The sequence below is a fragment of the Dasypus novemcinctus genome, chromosome 8, assembly GCF_030445035.2.
Source record: "Dasypus novemcinctus isolate mDasNov1 chromosome 8, mDasNov1.1.hap2, whole genome shotgun sequence".
In the NCBI taxonomy this organism is placed as follows: Eukaryota; Metazoa; Chordata; class Mammalia; order Cingulata; family Dasypodidae; genus Dasypus; species Dasypus novemcinctus.
The window spans coordinates 129,859,152-129,882,762 of NC_080680.1; the positions used below are offsets into that span (position 1 = coordinate 129,859,152).

General features: G+C 47.9%; 1 protein-coding gene across 4 annotated transcripts in view; it reads left to right on the top strand.

Annotated features, from left to right (window-relative positions):
- CACNA1B (calcium voltage-gated channel subunit alpha1 B) overlaps positions 1–23,611 on the top strand; it is a 211,157-nt gene that overhangs the window by 65,624 nt on the left and 121,922 nt on the right. For all 4 annotated transcript variants that reach the window (XM_058302830.1, XM_071217146.1, XM_058302829.1 and 1 more), the window contains one exon: positions 5,378–5,490. In XM_058302830.1, coding sequence (XP_058158813.1) covers positions 5,378–5,490 — 113 coding nt within the window. The remainder of the gene's footprint in view (positions 1–5,377; positions 5,491–23,611) is intronic.

Sequence of the window (23,611 nt, forward strand, 5' to 3'; positions counted from 1 at the left end):
CCCACCCTGTGTACCCACCCGCCCGCCTCTGTGACCCACCCAGCCACCCGCCCGCGTCTGCGCCCCTTCTCACCCCCACCCTGTGTACCCACCCGCCCACCCGCCCGCCTCTGCGCCCTTTCACCCCGCTGTGACCCACCCGCCCGCGCCCTATGCCCCTTCTCACCCCCACCCTGTGTACCCACCCGCCCACCCACCCACGTCTGCGCCCTTTCACCCCGCTGTGGCCCACCCGCCCGCGCCCTGCGCCCCGCGCCCCTTCTCACCCCCACCCTGTGTACCCACCCGCCCGCCTCTGCGCCCCTTTCACCCCCACCCTGTGTACCCACCCGCCCGCGCCCTGCGCCCTTTCACCCCCACCCTGTGTACCCACCCGCCCACCTCTGTGACCCACCCACCCGCCTCTGCGCCCTTTCTCCCCGCTGTGGCCCACCCGCCCGCGCCCTGCGCCCTTTCACCCCGCTGTGGCCCACCCGCCCGCGCCCTGCGCCCTGCGCCCTTTCACCCCGCTGTGGCCCACCCGCCGGCGTCCTGCGCCCTTTCACCCCGCTGTGACCCACCCACCCGCCTCTGCGCCCTTTCACCCCCACCCTGTGTACCCACCCGCCCGCCTCTGCGCCCCTTTCACCCCGCTGTGGCCCACCCGCCCTGCGCCCTGCGCCCTTTCACCCCGCTGTGGCCCACCCGCCCGCACCCTGCGCCCTTTCACCCCGCTGTGACCCACCCGCCCGCGCCCTGCGCCCCTTTCACCCCGCTGTGACCCACCCGCCCGCGCCCTGCACCCTTTCACCCCGCTGTGACCCACCCGCCCGCGCCTTGCGCCCCTTTCACCCCGCTGTGACCCATCCACCCGCCTCTGCGCCCCTTTCACCCCCGCTGTGACCCACCCGCCCCCTGCACCCCTTCTCACCCCCACCCTGTGTACCCATCCACCTGCACCCTGCACCCCTTCTCACCCCCACCCTGTGTACCCACCCGCCCGCCACTGCACCCCTTTCACCCCCGCTGTGACTCCCCCGCGCCCCTTCTCACGCCCACCCTGTGTACCCACCCGCCCTCTTTTGTGCCCCTTTCATCCCCGCTGTGACCCACCCGCCTGCCTCTGCACCCCTTTCACCCCGCTGTGACCCACCCGCCCACGCCCTGCGCCCCTTTCACCCCACTGTGACCCACCCGCCCACGCCCTGCGCCCCTTTCACCCCGCTGTGACCCACCCGCCCACGCCCTGCGCCCCTTTCACCCCACTGTGACCCACCCGCCCACGCCCTGCGCCCCTTTCACCCCGCTGTGACCCACCCGCCCACGCCCTGCACCCCTTCTCACCCCCACCCTGTGTACTCACCCGCCCGCGCCCTGCACCCCTTCTCACCCCGCGCTATGACCTACCTGCCCGCCTCTGCACTCCTCTCACCTCTGCCCTGTGTACGTACCCCTCCGTGCCCTGCACCCCTTCTCACCCCCATGCTGTGTACCTACCCACCCTCCGAACCCTTTTGACCCCCTCAATGCATGGGTACCTGCTCTCCCGCCCTGGGCCGTGGACCTCGCCTCCCCTTGTCCGCCTTTTCACCTCCCCATGTGTATTGTCTGCTCTCCCCATCTCCTTGCCGACCAACTCTGCTCTGTAGCCTTGGAAATTCTGCTCCCTGATCCGGCTTAGACCTGGTCAGCCCATTTGGCGGTCTCTGTGGGGTGCTTGCTGTGTCCAGGGCCTGAGGGTGTCCCCCATTCTGGCTGCCCTGCCCATGCTCTCTGCAGGTCCAGTGGAGGAGTCCTGGGAGGGGATGGCCGGTCTGTCTGCTCCTGTGGAGACTTCCACAGGCTTGGCCGCCCAAGCCTCACCAGGGCCGGGATTTCAGGACACCAGCTGATCTGGCTGGACCGTCTGCCAGCTTAGAGAGAATGTGACACGGGCAAGGGGCACAGGGCATCCAGGACGGAGGCTGGCGCTGGTCAGGCAGGTGCACTGTCCCTGCCGATGGGTCGATCTCGCCCTGAGTGTCATCTGGGCCCCCGGCCAGCCTGCTGCCTGCCCCCAAGGGCCTGGCCCACTGCTTCCCCTTCTCGTGGCTGCCTCTGGGCACAGCCTGATGCCTACAGCTGGCGTTGCCTTGAGGTCCTGTGTCCAGAGCCTCTGGACAGGCTGTGGGGTACCAGTCACGGCTACTGTTTTGGCTCTGGATACGGTTCACAGGAAGCTGAAAGAGGAATTTAACTGGCTGTTGGGGCTCCTCGCTCCCCAAGTTTGAGGGTTCTGCTGGCATGTGGAACTTGATGTTAGTCTATCATCTGACCCCCAAGAGGGAAAAGATGCAGATGGGCCGACAGCCGTCCATTAGTGGGCCCCAGCTGTGGGCAGCCCTGGCCTTCCCGCTTCCCGGGCTCTGGGGCTCCCTGCCATTCAGGGCGCTGGCCGTTCATGGTCTTTGTGAACCGTCCTTCCTCCTGCGGGAGGCTCCAAGAGAGCATGTCCTGACCCCAGGGAAGGAGTCACACAGTGTGTGGTCAGCGGGGGGCAGCCTCTGAGACCACTGGGCACAGCAGAAGCTCCATGCTCTGACTGCTGGGCCACCAGAGCCTCATCAAACCAGCACCATGAGGGGCAGTGTCCCCATTTCCTCGGTCCCCAAATGCCCCTCGAGTGTGAACCTGTGTGCAGCACGTTCAACGTGGGGTCACTCATTGCCTCAGCCAATGGGGCCAGAACACCCTCGATTAACAGAGCCGCCCTGCCTCCGTCCTGCTCTGCTTTGGAGAGATGGGGTCTGCCTGGGCATCGGGGGACTCTGCTGTGAGGTGACTCTCACAGGAATGGGAGAAGGCCCCTCTCTGGACGCGGCCAGCTCCATGGATGCAGGGAGGACAAGCACGCACAGGGTGGAGCCAGCGCACGTTGCTATCGTCCTGTGAGGTCCCCCCACCTGCTGGGAGGGCGCTGCCCCTTGCTTTCAAGCTGGGTGGGCAGACTGGCGTGGCAGAAGGGCGGGCGTGGGACAGGCACCCACAGGCTCCATGGTCTGGGTGGGGATGTACGTTTGTGCCTGGGTCTTGCCCTCGGGCTGGTCCAGCCATTGCTGATCTGAAGGAAGCAGGGATGCAGCTCTGGTTGCATTTACTAATGCTGTGAGCTGGAAGGAGAGCAGACAACAGTGAGGAGAGCGGGCAGGTGGGGTGCCGGGTTCGGGCAGGGCTTCTTGGGCGGACACAGAGGCCAGCCCTCGGTGCGGCTGGCACCTGAGGGGAGGGGGACGGCCTCGCGAGCAAGAGCTGGAGGCTATTAGTGCCATGAGCTTAGAGCGTGCCCCTCAGGTGAAGCTGAGGGCAAGAACGACGGCAACGAAGCCAGGCGCTTGGAGGCGCTCCTGGGGGGCTGTGGGCAGCAGGCCCTGGGCCCCTGGCCCTGGTGGGGCGGTCAAGCAGGCAGAGGTCGCCATCCTTGTGGCCCGCGGCGCAGCAGCAGGGGCGCTGTGCACGCCCGTCCGTGCTTGCCAGCTCTCTCTGCTCGCAGTACCTCTGGAGGACTCGGGGAGCCGTGGCTGTGTGGGCGCACTCTTGATTTCACACGGGCAGGCGCCTGGTTCCCACTGGTCTCTGCCCTGACCCTGGCTGCCGGTGCCTTCCGCTCTGATGGGGGGCTCACCGGGGATGCTCATGAGCTGCAGCTGGAGGCCCCAGCACTGGCCTAAGATCTGCTCTGGGGAACGGGGCTCTGTGCGGCAGGCCCACTGAACCCGACCAGGGCAGGCAGACCCTAGAGCTGGCCTCGTGGGGTCGGCTCAGCACCTCTTGCCATCGTGCTTTGCTCACCTTGCCCTACGAGCCCCGTGTCCCACTTACCCCAAGACAAACACTGCTTTGACTCGTCTGCTCCCGTGGCGTGCGCGCCCCTGCAGAGAAGGGCCAAGTGTTCCTGAGCCAGCTCGTGGAGTGCAGGAATGCTGGGCTGAGTGCGGAGACTGAGGGCGTCTCTTGTGAGAGAGTAGGAGGACTGCAGGGCCCGAGGCTCTCTCCTCTGGAAAGGTTCCCCTTGGAGTTCCTTGCCAAGCCCAGACGCGGCTCCTTGCCTGGCGTGGGCAGCCCTGGCACCCTCATGCGGGGGTGGGTTGGGGGTTGGGGGCCTTGGGAGTTTCCAGGCTGCTGAGCGTTATCCTGCTGGTAGGGAGGGCGCACTGCCTTCCTGTCACCCTACGGCGGGGGGTCCTTTTGCCTCGAGCAGCTCCCTGCCTCAGGCTCACCTGCCACGGGCCTTGTGGCTTCTCTGGGAGGTTGCTTGGCCTCTCATCACTCCTGTGTCCACCTGGGGAGGCCAGCTTGCTGAGAGCGGCTCCTGGTGCTTGTCTGAGCATTCAGGCTGCAGGAGGAGGACCCCCCTGGGGTGCCCCCGGCTGTGCAGGTGGCTGCGTGTCTGGGTGGCCTGTGGAGTGGGCCGTGGTGGGAGAAGCCAGGCTGCTGTGTGCTCACTCCTGGCTGGGGCTTTTGGAGATGGGGCTGAAAGTCAGATTTTAGGGTGCGTGGGTATGGGACTGGGGGGTGGCCCCTCGTCTTCTCTGCTTTATCAGGAGTGGTTCTGTGTAAAGTCCAGTGTCCAGCACACCTGCGTGCTGGAGAACCGGTACAGGCCGGGCTGTGTCTGCCCAGGCACTGGACACCACGAGCTGCTCTTCACCCATGCCAGCTTGGCCTGGGCTCTGGGGCTGCTTCCCTCGGCCTGCTTGAGACAAGGGCCTGAGCAAGGGACACGGGCAGCCGCCTTGCTCAACGTCCAGCTTCTGGCGACTGGGCCTGCCTGTCCTCCCACAGGGCTGCCTTGATGGCTGCAGTGGGGATGGGTCTGGGCTCGCCCATGGCCTCCCCAGGCCCGAGACCCTCGAGGGTCCGCAGGGTCGGCCGTGTGGCTCCTGGACTGCTCGCTGCCTGACTCGGGAAGGTTGGGGGGGCAGGGACGTCCTCTTGGAAGGACAGAGGAGGCCCTGGTGGGTGCTGATAGGGCCTGAGCTGAGGTCAGAGTGTGGGGCGCGTCGAAGGTGGAGGACCGACCGCGGCTGCTCTCCGGGGCCCTGCCGGCCCTCCCCCCCCTCGGCTGCCCTGCCTTTCTGTGCACAGCTGCCCCCTCTGCGAGCCCAGGGCCCCTCCCGGGTGCAGAGCAGGGCGCGCTCTCTGCCGGCTGAGCCTCTCTCCTGATGCGTGCAGCCCTGAGACGCAGCAGGCTCCCACTGGACCCGTGCCTGCCCGTACCCTGCCTGGGCAGCGTTCCGCTGCTGCGCCCTCATTTCAGACTGGCCTGCGGGTCAGGTCTATGGGTGCTGGTGTCTTCCAGGCTGGACGGGACAGCGTGGGGAGGCCGCACGCTAACGCCCTCTTCTCCGGCTTCCTCTAGACTTTGCAGAGTTTGTTTTCCTGGGTCTCTTCCTCACGGAGATGTCCCTGAAGATGTACGGCCTTGGGCCCAGGAGCTACTTCCGGTCCTCCTTCAACTGCTTCGATTTTGGGGTGAGTGGGGTGCTCCGTACAGATGCCATATGCGGGGGCCCTCTGTAGGCCAGATGGGGCGCTGTTCTCTCCAGCAGCCCTGTCTTGCTGGGTGCTGGGCATCCGCCTGGCTGCAGGACCCTAAGGCCGGGTTTGTAGATCCAGCTCCTTTCCTCACTGTCCCCCTGGATGGGGCTTGAGTTCAGAAACCTGTGAGCTCCCCACCGCCCTCTGCCCTCTGGGGTTCATGTTTTATTTTTTATTTTTTTATTTCTTTTTCTCCCCCCTGCCCTTCCCCTCAGTGGTCTGCTCTCTGTGTCCATTCGCTGTGTGTTCTTCTGTGACAGCTTCTATCCTTATCAGCGGCATTGGGAATTTGTCTCTTTTTGTTGCGTCATCTTGCTGTGTCAGCTCTCCGTGTGTGCGGCGCCACTCCTGGGCAGGCTGCACTCTCTTTCGCGCTGGGCGGCTCTCCTTATGGGGCGCACTCCTTGTGCGTGGGGCTCCCCTACGTGGGGCCACCCCTGCGTGGCGCGGCACTCCTTGTGCACATCAGCACTGCACATGGGCCAGCTCCACACGGGTCAAGGAGTCCCAGGGTTTGAACCGTGGACCTCCCATGTGGTAGGCAGACGCTCTATCCATTGGGCCACCTCTGCTTCCCTCATGTTTTACTTTGAGCCTTGCACGTGAGCAGCTCTTCTTCCTCACAGCGTCCCCCACCCACACAGTTTCTGCTCACACAGCACCGACCCAGGGCAGGCGCCACCGCCCCGTCCGTCCCTGGGGTTCTGCTGACCTGTGGGATGCTTGAGGAGGTGTGGCCCTAGCGCTGTCTGCTGAGGGTTGGCCGGGCAGGTGTGGGCACCTGCACTGGTGCGAGCCTCGTGAGCCCTGAGGATGGGGGGCGTGATGGCCTCCTGGTTGCCACGGGCCAGGAAAGCCCCTGAGGCTGGGCACCCGCAAGGCTCGCCCTGAGACTCGAGGCTGGCAGGCAGGGTCAGCGCAAGGCCCGCTTCGTCCCGACGCAGCCTCCAGGGGCGCGCGCTGGGCCTCTGTAGGAGAAGGGAAGTGCCGGGACAAGGGGAGGAACTTCCCTCTCCGCACAGTTCTCAGAGCCAGGAAAGGCCCTGGACCCAGCTTGAAATTTCAGTTTAACTTCAACTGTAAGCTTGATTCTTGCAAGACAGTTGTTAAATCCTCACGAAAACCTTCATTTTATAGACGAGTAAACTGGACTGATTAAGTGACTTGCCCAGTGCGGCCCAGCTAGTTTTCAGGGAGTTAGTTTTGAACCCAGGTTTGCCGACACCAGGGGACGTGGATCCGCACCCTGCCCTGCTGCCCAGGACGCTCTCGGACGTGTGGAGACCTGCCGCTCCGACCGCCGGCCGGGGGCTCAGTGCAGCTCTTGCCCTTGGTGCTCTTGGTGCTTAGGCAGAAGGGGACTCAGAGTGGGGGGCAGAGAAGCCTTGTCTTTCCAGTGGTCTGAGTTAATGGGTCCCAGGACAGTGGGATAATTTTCACCTAAGATTACTGAACTGTACTGACTCTTGCTGCATAACCAAGAATTCCAAAACGTGGTGGCTGAGAACAGCAAACCTGCCACCTGAGCGTTCCCGCGGGGCTTACCGGGTGCCTCTGGCCCCAGGTCTCCGTAGGGTCCCGGTCAAGTGGAAGGCGGGGAGCTCCCATTCAAGGCTTGATCCAAGCTCATTCATATCAATATTGGCAGGCCTCAGCTCAGAGGCTCTTAACAAGGGGTCCATGAGTTTAAAATAAGACTCAAAAAAACATTCTTGTAGGGGCGTGTTGGTGCAGGTGTGATGTATTTACTAAATAGCACTCATATAGTGTGGGCTTAGTAAGGGGTCCGTGGTTCTCACCTGCCTGGCAAAGGGGTCCGTGGAACAAAAGAGGTGAAGACCTCCTGCCTTCGGTGATCAGCTTCCAACCTCCTGCATGTGGTTGCTGCAGCATCATTTCCTCTCATGCGGTACCTCCACGGGCTTCCTGAGAGTCCTTAGGACATGGTAGCTGGTGAGACAAGAGGGAGAGAAAGTCTGAGAGCCCCCAAGATGGAAGCTACAACCTTTGTAATCTAATATTAGAAGAGACATCACACGGTTTTTCTACTTCCTTTTTGCTCGCAGCCTTCTTATGGGGAAAGTATTACATGAAGATGCGAATACCAGAGGCGAGGCTCATTGGGTTCATCCTTGGGGCTTCCTACCACAGTCCACCCTCTGGCCCCGGATGACTCACTCACTCCTGGGAGACACCCCCGGGGTCTCATCTCTGCAGTGTCAGCTCAAAGTCCAGAGCCTTGTCAGCTAAATCAGGTCCAGGCCTGATGCAGTTCCTTCAGTGCAGCCCCTGCTGCTTTGTCTATCTGTACTCCCACAAAACGAAGGAGAAAGCAGCCACCCACCCCCAGCAGACAGTGCAGGAATAGAAGAACTATTGACATTCCTATCCAGAACAGGGGGATATGGGAAGCATAGGGGAGCCACTGGCCCACAGTGGCTTTGGAAATAAATCCAGCTGGGCAAATGCTGGACATTCCTTGATTAGGCTTTAAGCTTTGGGAAGCCCCCTAGTTCTTGGTTCTGCCTTCTGAATCACCTTTCCCTTTTTGTGAAAAACAGCATGTTTTCAGCTTTTTCTCAGCCTACTCTCCACTGTTAGAATTTTCAGACTCCAAATGCCTGTTTTCTTTTTGTACTGTCTTTGTTTGTTTGATGGTGTTTCTGCATGTATAAGTCTTAAGAATTTTATGGATATTTTGTGACTCTTCTGAGGTTCACTTCCTTAGGCAAAATCACCTGTAAACCTCTTAGAGATTCGCTCTCCTCTCCCTTGTATTTGTGCTGAGCGACTCGGGTCCAACACCCTTCTCCTCCTGGGGGATGTACGCGTCACTGAAAGGGCCTGTAAGGCACCCTTAGTTTTTTCACAGGACCTTTTGAGTGACTGGCCAGTGCTGCGGAGCTCCATCTTTGATCTTCCTGGGGCCTTAATGACCAGGTCACCTTGGCTTCATCTTTAGACCATGACATTTCTTTTTTTTTTTAAGATTTATTTTTCATTTATTTCTCTCCCCTTCCCCCCTGCCCCAGTTGTCTGCTCTTTTGTGTCCATGTGTTCTTCTATGTCCTCTTGTATCCAGCAGCACCTGGAATCTGTGTCTCTTTTCGTTACATCATCTTGCTGCATCAGCTCTCCATGCGTGTGGCGCCACTCCTGGGCAGGCTGCAGTTTTTTTGCACTGGGCGGCTCTCCATGTGGGGCGCACTCCTTGCGCGTGGGGCTCCCCTACGCGGGGGACACCCCTGCATGGCAGGGCACTCCTTGCGCGCATCAGCATTGTGCATGGGCCAGCTCCACATGGGTCAGGAGGCCCTGGGTTTGAACCCTGGACCTCCCATGTGGTAGGCAGACGCTCTATCCGTTGAGCCAAATCTGCTTCCCCCATGACTTTTCTTAAGTTTGACATCATTTCTATCTGGAGAAGCTGAGCATTTCAAAACCAGCAAGTGCTACCTTCTTTTTGTTTGACAGTCCTTTGCTTGATTTATCTCTCTCCTCACATTTTATTGTGAGAAGGAAGAAGCAGCCAGGGGTATCTTCAGCACACTCCTTGGAAATCTCCTGAGCTAGAGCTCCGAGCACCTTAGGCTCATTTCTACTTTTATGTAACTGCCGGCAACAGTATGGCTAACTTTTCTGCCACTATGTAACAGAACCCCTCTTTCTCTAGTTTCCAATAACATTTTCCTCACTTTCCTGAAAGTCCTTATGCATCCTCAAGGTTCACAATTCTGTGAATAGCATGCTCAGAACACTGTGTGCCTTTTCTAATACTCCACTCAAAGCCCATTCTCTTCCCAACCATATTGTACATTTTAGGAGTTTCTTATAGTGGCACCCCACTCTGGTTCCAAAATCTGTATTGGTTATCTATTGCTGTGTAACAAATTGCACCAAAGACTTAGTGGCTTAAAACAACAAACATTATCTCGCAGTTCCTGTGGGCCAGGAATCAAGATGTGATTAACTGGGGATGTCTGGCCCAGTGCCCCTCAGGAGGTTGCGGTCACGTCAAGGCTTTGTTGGGCTGGAGAATGCCCCTGCTGGGTCCTGTTCATGGCTGTGGCAGGCTCTCACCAGCTGCCCAGCTCACACACGTGGTGTGTGAGCATCGTTTCCTGGTCCTGGGCCTTCTCTGTGGGCTGCTGGAGTCCTCGTGGCGCGGCAGCTGATGATTTGAAAATCAGAAGCACACAAGGCAGGAACCACCCTCTTTCTGAAAACTTACCTTGGAAGTGACACCCATCACTAGGACTGATGTAAGTACCCGCACCCAAGCCATCCTCGAGGGGATGGAATTATCCGGGTGTAGCCCATGAGGTGGGGTCAGTGGGGGCTACCTTGAAGGCCACCTACCACATAAGCCTATAGGGAAAATTTGAAGGCTAAATAGAAAGCAGGAGAGGTGTTTGAATACTGTCAATGCAAAGATTTAGAAAACTCTTGTCTTCAACTCAGGGCAAATGTTTAGCTGACTTGTGAGCACTGAGAAAAATTGGTGATGATGATCAGTGCAGGTGCATGGCCACTGTAACAGATTTTTGGCACGCTTACCTCATTTGTATTTTTTATAAAATTAGATATTTCCCCGTACACACACATACACACACACACACACACACACACACAGAGTTTCTCCTGTTAATAACATCTTGCATTAGTTTGGTACATTTGTTACAATTAATGAGCCAATATTGGATACATTGTTACTATTTTTTAAGATTTTATTTATTTAATTCTCCCCTCTCCTCATTGTTTGTGCTTGCTGTCTGCTCTCTGTGTCTGTTTGTTGTGTACTTTTCTTCTTTCTAGGAGGCACCAGGAACCAAACCCGGGACTTCTCACATGGGAGGGAGGTGCCTAATCACTTGAGTCACCTCTGCCTGTTGCTCATTGTGTCTTTCATTGTGTTTTTCCTCCTTGTATCTCTTCATTACATCATCTTGTTGTGGCAGCTTGTTGTGCTAGCCCATCATGTCAATTTGCTGTCTTGTTTGCTTCTTTTTTTAAAGATGTATTTTATTTATTTCTCTCCCCTTCCCCCTGTTGTCTGCTCTCTGTGTCCATTCACTGTGTATTCTTCTGTGTCCTCTAGCATTCTCAATGGCACCGGGAATCTGTGTCTCGTTTTGTTGCGTCATCTTGCTGTGTCAGCTTCTGTGTGTGGTGCCACTCCTGGGCAGGCTGCGCTTTTTTGCATGGGGTAGCTCAATGTGGGGCACACTCCTTGAACGTGGGGCTCCCCTATGCGAGGGACATCCCTGCATGGCAGGGCACTCCTTATATGTGGTAGTGCTGTGTATGGGCCAGCTCACCACACGGGCCAGGAGGCCCTGAGTTCAAACCCTGGACTTCCCATATGGTAGGCGGATGCCTTATCAGTTGAGCCATGTCTGCTTCCCGACCTTTTCATTTCTGATATTAGCAGTTTGTGTCTTGCTTTTTTCTTGGCTAGCCTGGCTAGAGGTTTGTCAATTTTATTGATCTTTTGAAAGAACCAGTTTTTTAATTTCATTGATTTTTCTTTATTGATTTACTCTTCAGTTTTTTAAATTTCTACTGTTAATATTATTTCTTTTCTTCTGCTTACTTTGAATTTAACTTTTCTTTTTTGAGTTTCCTTTGGTGGAAGCATAGATTTTAAATTTTAGATTTTAGATTTTTCTTCTTTTCAAATATACTCAATGCTTAAATTTCCTCCTAAGCCCTACTTTTGTAGCATTCCACAAATTTTGATGAGGTGTATTTTCAATTCCATTTAGTTCAAAATATTTTTAAATTTCTCTTAAGACTTTCTCTTTGTCCCAAGTGTTATTTAGAAGTATGTTGTTTAGTATGTAAATAATTAGGGACTTTCTAGTTATCTTTCTGTTATTAATTTCTAGTGTAATTCCATGTGGTCTGAGACCACACTTTGTGTGATTTCTATTCTTTTAAATTTGTTAAGGTGTGTCAAATGACCTAGGATAGGCCTGTCTTGGTGAATGTTCTATATGTGCGTGAGAAGAATGTGTTTTCTGCTGCTGCTGAAGGAAGTGTTCTATAAATGTCATCAATCCACGGATTGATGGTACTGTTTACTTCCTGGTTTTCTACCTGCTCGGTCTATCTACTTATCATGGTAAAGTCTCCAGCAAAATGAATCAATGGATTTGTCAGTTTTTTCTTTCCATCTATCAGGTTTTAACTCACATATTTTGACACTTTGTTGCTAGGCACATACACATTCAGGGTTGTTTGTCTTCTTGGAGAACTGACCACTATTAACATTATCTAATGATCCTCCTTATTACTGATAATTTTCCTTGATATTAAATCTACTTTACCTGAAAGGACTCCAGCTTTCTTTAGATTAGTGTTAGCGTGATATATCTTTCTACATCCTTGACTTTTAATCTTTGTCTTTTTATTTAAAACAGATTTCTTATAGACTACATATGTTGAGTCTTGATTTTGTTATCCACTCTGACATTTTTGTCTTTTAATTGTGTAATTAGAACATTCACATTTAAAGTGATTAATGATATAGTTAGATTAATATCTACCATATTTGCAACTATTATCTATTTGTTGCCCTTGTTTTTTGTTTTTGCTTTTGGTCCTCTATTCTTTTTTTTCCTCTTCTAGTTTTATTGAACATTATATAGGATTCCATTTTCTCTCCTCTTTGTATATGACTTATAATTCTTTTAAAAATTATTTTCTTAGTTCTAAGTTTGCAATATATCTTAACAACTAGTCTAAGTTCACATTCAAGTAACACTCTACAACTTCATGGGTAGTTGAGGTGCCTTATCACAGATCATCCTTTTTCCTTTCTTCTGCTCCTTATCACCGTGATGGTATTCACTTCACCTACCCCTAAACTATAATCTTGCTATTATTATTTTGGACAAACTGTTAGCTGTTATATCAAGAATGAGAAAAGTAGAGAGGATTGTGGGAAGATGGCAGAGTAGAATGCTCCATGAATCAGTCTCTCCACCAAAAAGCTCTTGAACTGACAGGAACTGTCTGAATCAACCATTTTGGAACTCTGGAGTTTAGAGCAACGCTTGCAGCATCTAGGGAAGAGGTGGCTGAAGAGGCTAAATTGCAGTAAATACCAGTGAATTTTACCTTTTGTGTAGCAGCTCCCAACCTCTGCCCACTACCATGTGGCAGGCAACTGTGGGGACTGCAGCCTGGGCTCTTGGCGCCAGGGTGGGCAATAAGGACTTTGCTGTCCAAAATATTGGGGATGTGTGGCCTGACTCCTGTCACTGCTTTTGGTTGTTCCTTTTGATCACTCATGGGAGGGGGTGTCTGGCAAGGAAGGTGACCATTGTTGCAATCCCACAGGCAGAATGAACACTGGTATTAAAGAAAGAATGTCACTTTTCTTTCTTTCTTTTCTCCATTTGGATGCAAAAATAATTTGGAAAAGTTAAAAACTGATAACTCTAACCTTCAACAAGAAAGAAACCCAGCAGTCCCAGAGGAGTGAGGAATAAGATTTCCAGAGTTACAACAACTTAATACTCAGAATGTTCGCTTCTCAACAAAAAAATAAAAAACACACAAAGGAACAGGCAAGTGTGGCCATTCAAAAGAAAAAAAATAATTTGACAGACCTATTTCTGAGGAAGCTAATACATTAGAACTGTCAGTCAAAGACTTTAAATCAACTGTTTTAAATATGTTCAATGAGCTAAAGGAAACCATGGAGAAGGAACTAAAGAAAATTAGGAAAATCTTGTATAAATAAAGAGATAGAAATTATAAAACCAAATGGAAATTCTGGTGCTGAAAAGTACAATCATTGAAATAAAAAAACTTGAGAGGATTTCATTGGCAGACTTGAGCAGACAGAAGAAAGGATAAGTGAATTTGAAGACAAAACAACTATTTAATGTGAGAAGTAGAAAAGAAAAATGAACAGAGCCTGAGGGATCTGTGGGACCCATCAAGTATGCAAACATAAGCATCATAAAACTGTCAGAAGAAGGAGAGAGAAAAAGAAATAGAATCTTGAAAGCAGCAAGAGAGAAGTAACTTGTCATGTACATAGAATCCCCAAGGAGATTACAAGCAGATTTCCCATCAGAAACAATAGGGGCCAGAAAGCAAATAACATATTTGAAGTCCTTGAAAAAAAAATCAAGAATTCTATATCCTGTAAAATTATCCTTTAAGGAGGAAGGAGAAATTAGTCATTTATACATAAACAAACACTGAAGGAGTGCATTACCAGAAGGCCTGCTGAAGTTCAAGGACACTAGACAGAAACTCAAAGTCATAAGAAAAAATAAAGAACATTGGTAAAGGTAAGTATCAAATCCTGTATTATTTACATTGGTAAATATCAAATCCTGTATTATTGTGCTTTTGGTTGTAACTGCTTATGACTTAAAAGGCAAATGTATAAACAATAATTAAAATCTATGTTAATGGACATACAGTGTTTGAAGATGTAATTTGAGACAGTAACATTCAAAGGGGGAGGGGCATAAATGTATAGGAGGAGAGTGTATAGTACTATAACTGAGTTGAAACTACTTAAACTACGTTGTTTTTAATGTAAGATGTTAATTGTAATCACAAATGTAACCACAAAAAATATATAGAAAAAAGATATCCTAACTTAAAATGAAGAAGTAAAACTGTCTATTCACAGATGACATGATCCTATATATAAAAAATCCCAACAAATCCATAAGAAAGCTACTGGAAATAATAAATAGGTTGAGTGGAGTTGCAGGGTATAAGATCAACCCTAAAAAATCAGTGACGTTTCCATGCACCAGTAGTGAGCAATCTGCAAAGGAAATTAAGAAAGTAATTCCACTTCCAATTGGATCTAGAAATTGCATCTAGAAAATAAAAATAAATAAATTTAGGAATTTAATAAATAAGGAATAAATTTAACGAAGGAGGTGAAATACTTGTATACTGAAAACTACAAAACATTGCTGAAAAAATTAAAGATGTAAAATAGCAAGGAAAATTGTGTTCACAATACTTAATATTGTAAAGATATCAACACTACCTAAAGCAACCTACAGATTCAGTACAATCCCCATCAGAATCCCAGCAGCCATTTTTTTCAGAAGTGGAAAAGCTGATGCCCAAATTCATATGGAATTTCAAGGGACCCCGAAGAGTCAAAGCAATCTTGAAAAAGAAGAATGATATTGGAGGACTTGCACCTACTGATTTCAAAGTTGTTATAAAGCAACAGTAATTAAAACAATGTGGTAGATCAGTGAAATAGAATCGAGAGTCCAGAAATAAATTCTCGCATCTATGGCCAGTTGATTCCCACCCCCCCTTGCAGCTTTTTGCTTGCTGTCCGCTTTCTGTGTCCATTCACTGTGTGTTGTTCTGTGTCTGTATTTTTATTTATTTACCCCCCCCGCCCCCTGCAGCCTGCTTGCTGTCTGCACTGTGTCAATTTGCTGCGTGTTCTTCTGCATTTTTTTTTTTGCTTGTCTCTCTTTTTTATTGCGTCACCTTGCTGAGTTGGCTCTCTGTGGCGCTTGCGGACTGGTGGCTCTCCACAGTGTGTGGGCGAGCCTACCTTCACAAGAAGGCCCCAGGATGTGAACCCAGGGCCTCCCATATGGTAGGCAGGAGCCCAACTGATTGAGCCACAGCTGCTTCCCAGCCACTTGATTTTTGACAAGGATGACAAGTCTATTAAATGAGGAAAGAATAGTGTTTTCAACAATTAGTGCTCAGACAACTGGAAATCTGCATGCAGAAGAATGAATTTAGGCACCTAATTCTCACCATATAAAAATTAATTAAAAATAAATCAACAGGGGAGCTCATGTAGCTCAAGTGGCTGAGTACCTGTTTCCCATGGATGAGGTCCAGGGTTCAATCCCCGGTGCCTCCTAAAAACAAATAAATGAAAAAACCAACTCTCACTGGGGAGCAGATGTAGCTCAACGGTTGAGTACCTGCTTCCCATGTATACGGTCTTGGGTTCAATCCATGGTACTTCCTAAATGCAAACAAACAAAAGAAAAACAACCAACTCTCATTGAGGAGCAGGTGTAGCTCAGTGGTTGAGCCCATGTGTGAGGGCCTGGGTCTAATCCCTCATGCCTCCTAAAATAACAAAACAAAACAGAAAACAAAAAACCCAAATAAAGAGCTAATACACTAAAGCTCTTACCAACAAAACAAAACAAAAAAACCCAGGAAAATATCTTGAGGACCTCGTGTGTAGATTCTTAGATTTTACACCCAAAGCAAGAGAAACAAAAGAAAAACATAGATAAACTGGACTCTTTAAACTTTTCATTTTGAAATACTTTCAAACTTACAGAGCAATTAAAAATAATATAAATCTCATACAGAGAACTCTAACATTCCTCTAATCCCTAGATACTCAGATCTGGTAATTTTAACATTTTACCATATTTGCCATAGCAGTCTGTCAATCCATCTAACTTTCTTGTCATCTATTCTGTCTGTCTGTCTATCTATCTATCTATCTATCTATCTATCTATCTATCTATCTATCTATCTATCTATCTATCTATCTATATCTATCATCTATCATCTCTTTATCTAATCTGTACACCCATCTGTCTATCAACCCATTTTCCGAACACTTGGGTGTAAGTTGTATACATCATTCTCCTTGAACATTTAATGCTGCCATGTACATACCTAAGAACAAGGATATTTACTTATGTAACCATCTTAACTGCAGTTATCAAGTTCAAGTAGTTTAATATTGATGTAAAGCTTACTCTTTGTAATCCAATTTTTAATGTTTCCAAATAATGTTCTTTTGAACCTTTTCTCTTCCCTTATTAGATCCTATCCAGTATCACATATGGAATTTGTCATTGTCTCTTTAGTTGCTCTTTTTTTTTTTAATTGTGGAAACATATATACAACATAAACTTTCCATCTCAGCCACTCCCAGGCACACCATTCGGTGAAATTAACCATATTCACATTGCGGACCCTCACCACCTTCCGAGGCTAAAACGTTCCCGTCTCCCCAAACAGGAACTCTCTACCCATTATGCATTAACTCCCCATTCTCCCTGTCCCTGCACCACCCCTGGCAACCTGTATTGTATTCTCTCTCTCTGTGCACTTGCATGTTCTTCGATATTCCCTTTGTAATTACCATAGGGCCTAAATTTAACATTCTAAATCTATTACAATTTCATTTGATTTGATACCAACTTAACTTCAATAGTATATACAACTATGTTCTGTATGTTCCTATAACGTATAGGAACTATGTTTCTATAACCCTCTGTCCCCCCACCTTTATGTAGTTCTTTTTACAGATTGCATGTGTATACATTATGAGTCCCAAACCATTGATTTATCACTACATTTGATTTGCCTTTTATTTGCCTTTTAGATACTGTAGGAAGTAAAAAGTATATTTACAAACCAAAAGTACAGTAGTGCTGGCGTTTATGTTTAGCCATGTCATTACTCTCACTGGAGATGTTCATTTCTTCATGCGACCTTAACGTCTTCCCTATTGTCCTTTCATTTCATGCAGAACTCTTCTAGGGCCTGTCTAATGGTCACGAACTCCTCAGCTTTTATCTGGGAATGTCTTAATCTCTCCCTTATTTTTGAAAGATAGTTTTGCTGGATGTAGAATTTTTTGCTTTTAGCACTTTAAACATGTCATCCCACTGCCTTTGTGCCTCCATGGTTTCTCTGGGAAATTGGCACTTAATCTTACTGAGTATGTGGCATATTTGTATGTGACATATTACTTGTATGTGGCATATTCTCTCTTTCAGTTTTCAGAATTCTCTCTTCCTCTTGGCATTTGACAGTTTGATCATAATTAGTTGTGGTGGGGTCTAACTTGGGTTTATTATGTTTGGAGTTCATTGAGTGCCTTGGATGTGTGTATTCATGCCTTTCATTAAATTTGGGAAAATTTCAGTCATTATTTCTTTGAAAGTTCTCTGTCCCTTCCTCTCTTCTTCTAGGACTCCTGCAACGCAGATGTTGGTAGCTTGCTGGTGTCCCACAGGTTCCCCAGGCTCTGCTCACTTTCCTTCATTCCTTCTTCTGCTTTTCAGATAGGATGATTTCAGTTGTTTATCTTGAACTTTACTGATTTTATTCTTCTGCCAGCTCCATGCACTCTGCTCTTGCACTCCTGTAGGAAATTTTTAATTTCTCTTACTGTGGTCTTCAGTTCTGTTTGGCTCCTTTTCATAATTTCCATTTCTCTGTTGATATTCTGTGTACATCTGTCATTCTCCTGATTTCCTATAGTTCTGTATCCATGTTTTTCTTTAGTTCTTTGAGCATGTTTAGGACTTAAAAAAAAAAATTATTTCCTCCCCACCCCCTTGGCTTGCTTGCTGTCTGTTCTCTGTGTTCATTTGCTGCACATTCTTCAGTGTTTTTGCTCGTCTCCCTTTTTGTTTTGTTTTTTTTAAAGATTTATTTACTTATTTCTCTCCCCTTCCCCCCCACCCCGGTTGTCTGTTCTCTGTGTCTATTTGCTGCGTCTTCTTTGTCCGCTTCTGTTGTTGTCAGCAGCTCCGGAATCTGTGTCACTTTTTGTTGCATCATCTTGTTGTGTCAGCTCTCCGTGTGTGCAGCACCATTCCTGGGCAGGCTGCACTTTCTTTTGCGCTGGGCGGCTCTCCTTACAGGGCGCACTCCGTGAGCGTGGGGCTCCCTTATGTGGGGGGCACCCCTGCGTGGCACGGCACTCCTTGTGCGCATCAGCACTGCGCATGGGCCAGCTCCACATGGGTTAAGGAGGCCTGGGATTTGAACTGCGGACCTCCCATGTGGTAGACGGATGCCCTAACCACTGGGCCAAGTCTGCCGCCTCGTCTCCCTTTTTGTTGGGTCACCTGCTGAGTCTGCTCTCCATGGGCTTGTGGGCCGGGTGGCTCTTCACAGCGTGCAAGCAAGCCTGCCTTCACAAGGAGGCCCCAGGACATGAACCCAGGGCCTCCCATATGGTAGAGGGGAGCCCAACTGATTGAGCCACAGCCGCTTCCATAGGACCATTTTTTAAAAATAGAAAACATGTAATTTATTAGGTGGACTTAAAAATCATCATGGATAATTTTAGGCCCTTTTGGAGTACAGACTACAGGAATTTTCTACCAAAGAACAGTATGAATAGCACGCAACATCATAAAGATTTAAAGTTAGTTTTTAGAACAATACACAAGGGAAAGACAACTGAAAATAAATATTGCATAACTAACCCAACTGAATCCTGTTGTAGTCTTTATAATTCCACACGCAATTGTGGGGTTTAGTAGAAAGTCATCTTTTAGCATCCAAAGTTTTAAATTCTGGGTCTCTTTCCTTACTCTGCCATCATGGTCTTAAAGTAATCTATCATACCTTCTTTGAAGCAGCATAATATAATAGTTTTATTTTTGTACAATCAGAGCTTTAAAGGAGTATTTTCTATATTTTGTCTTTCTACAGAGTCAACACAGGATGGCTGATTATTTTGATATCTTTTAAAGTCCATTTCCACAGTTTTTTTTGTAAAGATAGCCTTCTTATTACAAATGTCTCTAGAGAACTAACTTATGTTTATCTTCGTCTTAAAGTAAACTTGAGGAAAGGATGGAAGGTGGGCAGTGGTTTTTAAAGATGCCTTTAGGTTAAACATAATATATATGAGTCTAAACTGTTTGTACTGGTATTCTTCAAAAAGTAGCCCATTCTTAGTAATGGAAAGATAATACACATATCACTTAATCCCTTCTGTGCCTAACTAGTAGGTCAAGAAGCTGGCAGAATCTAGGTAGTTTTCTTATTTTCTGAATCTACTTCTCAGCATATGAAGTTAAAATTAAGAAGCTTAAAGTTATCAAATACAGTATAATTTAAAGAATCCTGCGACTACTGCCATGTATCTACTGAACACACAGCAAACCAGTCTGTTGATGGACTCCCTAACTCTGACAGTGCTCTCAAATGAGAGCCACGCCAGCAGTGGGAAGATGGCAAGACCTAGAGAACCTACTTAGAAACTAGTGGTTTGGGAAACAATGGGTATAGTCAAAGTAAGGAATCACCCCAGGGCTGAGATAACTTGTCTTCATTGAATGACAGTACAGGAGAGCTGGGGATAGCTGAGCTTTGGGAAAGCCAATCCTGAAGCAACGAAAGAAGTTGTAGAGATATTTAGACAATATGAGGGGACAAAGTTAGTCATGGGAAGAAATCTTTTCTCTACCCAGCTTTGAAAAAGGGCTTGATGCCAGGATACAACTGGGCAACTGAGAGAAGATGACTCCAAATTTTTAATGTACTGCTTACTCCTTTATATACAAAGTAGAGCAAACTACAGATATATTCCTAAAAATGCTGCATAGAAAACTAGAAAGTAGTCTATAGTTTTTGTTTGCCTAATAGAAACAGATTTTGAGGTTGTCTGTGATGTATGTAGTTGCTATAATCACAGCGAGAAATGTAAAATGCGTGTAAGCAAGGGGATAAGAGTAGAACCGTTTAAAAAAATTCTTTGTTCCAGGTCTTATTCTCCTCACTGATGATTTCTAATACTTTGGTTTTCTTCCCTGCCTGAGCCATTACTTCCTGTTTCTTTGTATGTTTTGTTATCTTTTGTTGAAATCTAGACATTTTGATACCTTAATGTATTATCACTGAAATTTAGGCTCTGAGGTATCTGTTCCTTAAGCTTGTAACTAGCTGGTGTTATTACAGAACTTTCCTTGAATGCCAGGAGTTAACAAAAAGAAAAGAATGCAAAAAAGAGAACACCTTGCCCTCTTTGCAGATTGACTTCTGTGAGTGCTCTATTTCAAAGCTTTCCCAAGCAATGACTTTAAAGAATAGCTTGAAACCAAAGTGCAGGAGACTCCTTGATCCTTTCTGTGCATGTGTTTTGTCTTGGGTGTGCACACGTGGCCCTGGGAGTCTCCCATTACAGGGGTGTGAGCGTGGCCTCTCCCCAGGAAGCAGTTTCCTCAGTCCTGGGCACTGCACTGCGGGTCCCTTGCCTCAACCAGCGTGACCACAGAGTTCTGTAAGAGAGCGGGGTGAGCCACCTGCTGCACAGAGAGCCAGTTCTGGTCGAGCATTTGTTAGAGATAAGATAATATCATCTGATTGTTACCATGTCCATAATGTACATTTGACTCGCATTTCCCTACTGCCTCATGAGCAACACAGTACATCTTTCGCACAGGTGCAAGAAGATTATATTATTACTACTAACCGCAGTCCATAGGTCACTCCAACAGTATTTTTCCCATCATTCTCCACATTCCCAGCATCTTGCAGTAGTGATGTACATTTGCTGTAGCTCACAAAGGACACTCTTGCATCTGTACCATCAACCACAATTCTCATCCACCTCTTGGTTTAGTGTACTACTCAGTTCCTAGATTATTCCCTAGCGTTCTGTCAACTGGCGTTTATATACCTAGACTATCATTTTCAGTCACATTCCCATTGATAAACTAACTGTTACTGTGTGTTACTATCCACTCTATACATTTCCACACTTTTATAGTAAAGCTAATTAAAACTTCTACATACATTAAGCATCAGTACTCCATCTCAGTGCTCCTATCTCCTGTAGAAATCCACCATCTACCACCAGGTCTTGAAGATATTTTCCTAGAGTTTCTTCTAGAAGTTTTATGGTTCTTGCTTTTATTTTCAGGTTTTTGATCCATTTTGAGTCAATTTTTGGATAAGGTGTGAGATAGGGGTCCTCTTTCCTACTTTTGGCTGTGGATGTCCAATTCTTTCAGCACCATTTGTTGAATGGGCTTTTCTGCCTGAGCTGTGTGGGTTTGACAGGTTAGTCAAAAGTCACTTGACCCATACCTGTGAGGGCTTGTTTCTGAACCATAAATTTTGTTTCTATGGTCTCTGTGTCTGTCTTTATGGCAGTACCATGCTGTTTTTACCACTGTAGCTAGGTAATGTGATTTACAGTCTGGAGATGAGGGTTCACTTTTCCTTTTTATGATATTTCTGGTTATTCAGGACCCCTTACCCTTCCAAATAAATTTGATGATCATGTTTTCAATTTTTTTTATTGCTGGTGGAATTTTATTGGGATTGCATTGAATCTATATATCAATTTGAGTAGAATTGACATCTTAATGATATTTAGTCTTCCAATCCATGAGTGTGGAATGGTCTTCTAGTTATTTAGGCCTTTTTTTATTTCTTTTAACACTGAGTTTCAGTTTTCTGAATACAAGTGCTTTACATTGTTGGTTAAGCTTATTCCTATTTGAGTTTTATCTGTCATTTTATTTTCATCACTCTTTTGACACTTTTAGTTACTTTTATTTATATAATCTTCATTTCTAGACTCTCTTCCAGGCCTCTCTCTCCTGTCTTTTCTTTTCAGGCCATAACACATCTTCTAAAATTTCCTGCAAAGCCAGTCTCTTGGTTATAAACTCTCTCATTTTCTGTTTATCTGTGAATATTTTAAACTCACCCTCATTTTTGAAAGACATTCTTGCCAGATATAAGATTCTTGACTGGAAAATTTTCTCTTGCAGTATCTTAAATATATCATACCACTGTCTTCTTGCCTTTATGGTTTCTGATGAGAAATTGGCACTTAATCTTATTGGGTATTCCTTGTATGTGATGCATTGCTTTTCTCTTGCTGCTCTCAGAATTTTCTCTTTGTCTTGGCATTTGACATTCTGATTATTATGTGTCTCAGAGTTGGTCTATTTGGATGGGAGTACGTTGCGCTTCTTGGACATGAATATCTATGTCCTTCTATAGGGTTGGGAAATTTTCTACTATTATTTCTTCAAATATTTCTTCTGCCTCTTTTCCCTCCTCATCTCCTTCTGAGACACCTGTGACACATATGTTTGCATGCCTTTTGCTGTCATTTAGTTCTCTGAGACGTTGTTAAATTTTTTTCCATTCTTTTCTTCATTTGTCCTTTTGTATGTTCATTTTCAGAGGCCATTTCTTCAAGCTCACCAATCCTTTTTTCTGCCTCCTCAAATCTGCTGTTATATGATACCAATGTTTTTTTAAATTTCGTTTTTGCATTTTCATTCCCATAAGATCTGCTGCTATTTTTTGTATATATGGTTTCAAATTCTTTTTTGTGCTCATGCAGTGTCTTCTTAATATCCTTAATGTCTTTAGCTACCTCATTGAATTTATTAAGGAGATTTCTTTGAACATCTATGATTATTTGTCTCAAATCCTTTATGCCATCTGGAGGCTTATCTTGTTCCTTTAACTGGGCCATAGCTTCCTGTTTCTTGATGTGGATTGTGATTTTTTGTTGGTGTCTTGGCACCTGGTTTACTAGAGTACTTATTTTGGGTGCAGTTTTTCTCTTTAGTTTAGGGCTTCCTGCCCTTTCTCCCTTGCTGGTTGTGCAGTAGGAGCCAAGCATGTAGTTGGTGCTGTAAGCTGTGGAGGCTCAAGCTGCCCTCATTGCCCCAGGGATCAATGAAGCTTCTTCCAACTTTCTCCTTTGCCAGGAGTAGGGACAGAGCCAGAGCTGTGTGGAATAATCTAAGTTGTGCAAGCCTAGACTGTAGCTGCCCAGAGAGACTAATGAAGCTTCATGCCCTTTTCTCCCCTCCCTGGGGTGGGGATAGCAGTCTATGCAGTTTCTGGTCCAAGATGATCGCAGTTACCCCAGTAGACGTCTGACTTTCAGTCTGTGCCAGCCAAAGGTACCTGCAGTTACCTGGATAGGCTGGTGCAGGGCTCCTCAGCCTCCTGCCTGCCAAAGGTGGGGCTGAAGCCTAGGCTAGGGCTGCAAGCCGATCTGGGTGAAAGAAACCAGTTCCTACCATCACTGTGATTTTCGGTCAGCCCGGCTTCCCCTCAGGCTGGAGGTGGAGTCAAAATGGCGGCCACCGACCTCTTTCCAACTTGGACTGATTCACACCCCAGCCAAGCATCTCCTCCTCCCCTGCTTTTGGGAAATGGAGCTTCCAGTTCCAGCCACAGAATAGCCCCTGGGGTGGCTCATGCCACCAGAGTGGGATAATTGCCAGCCTCTGCAGATTGGCTGGTAATTTCCCAGAGAGGCTGGCACAGGTCCCCC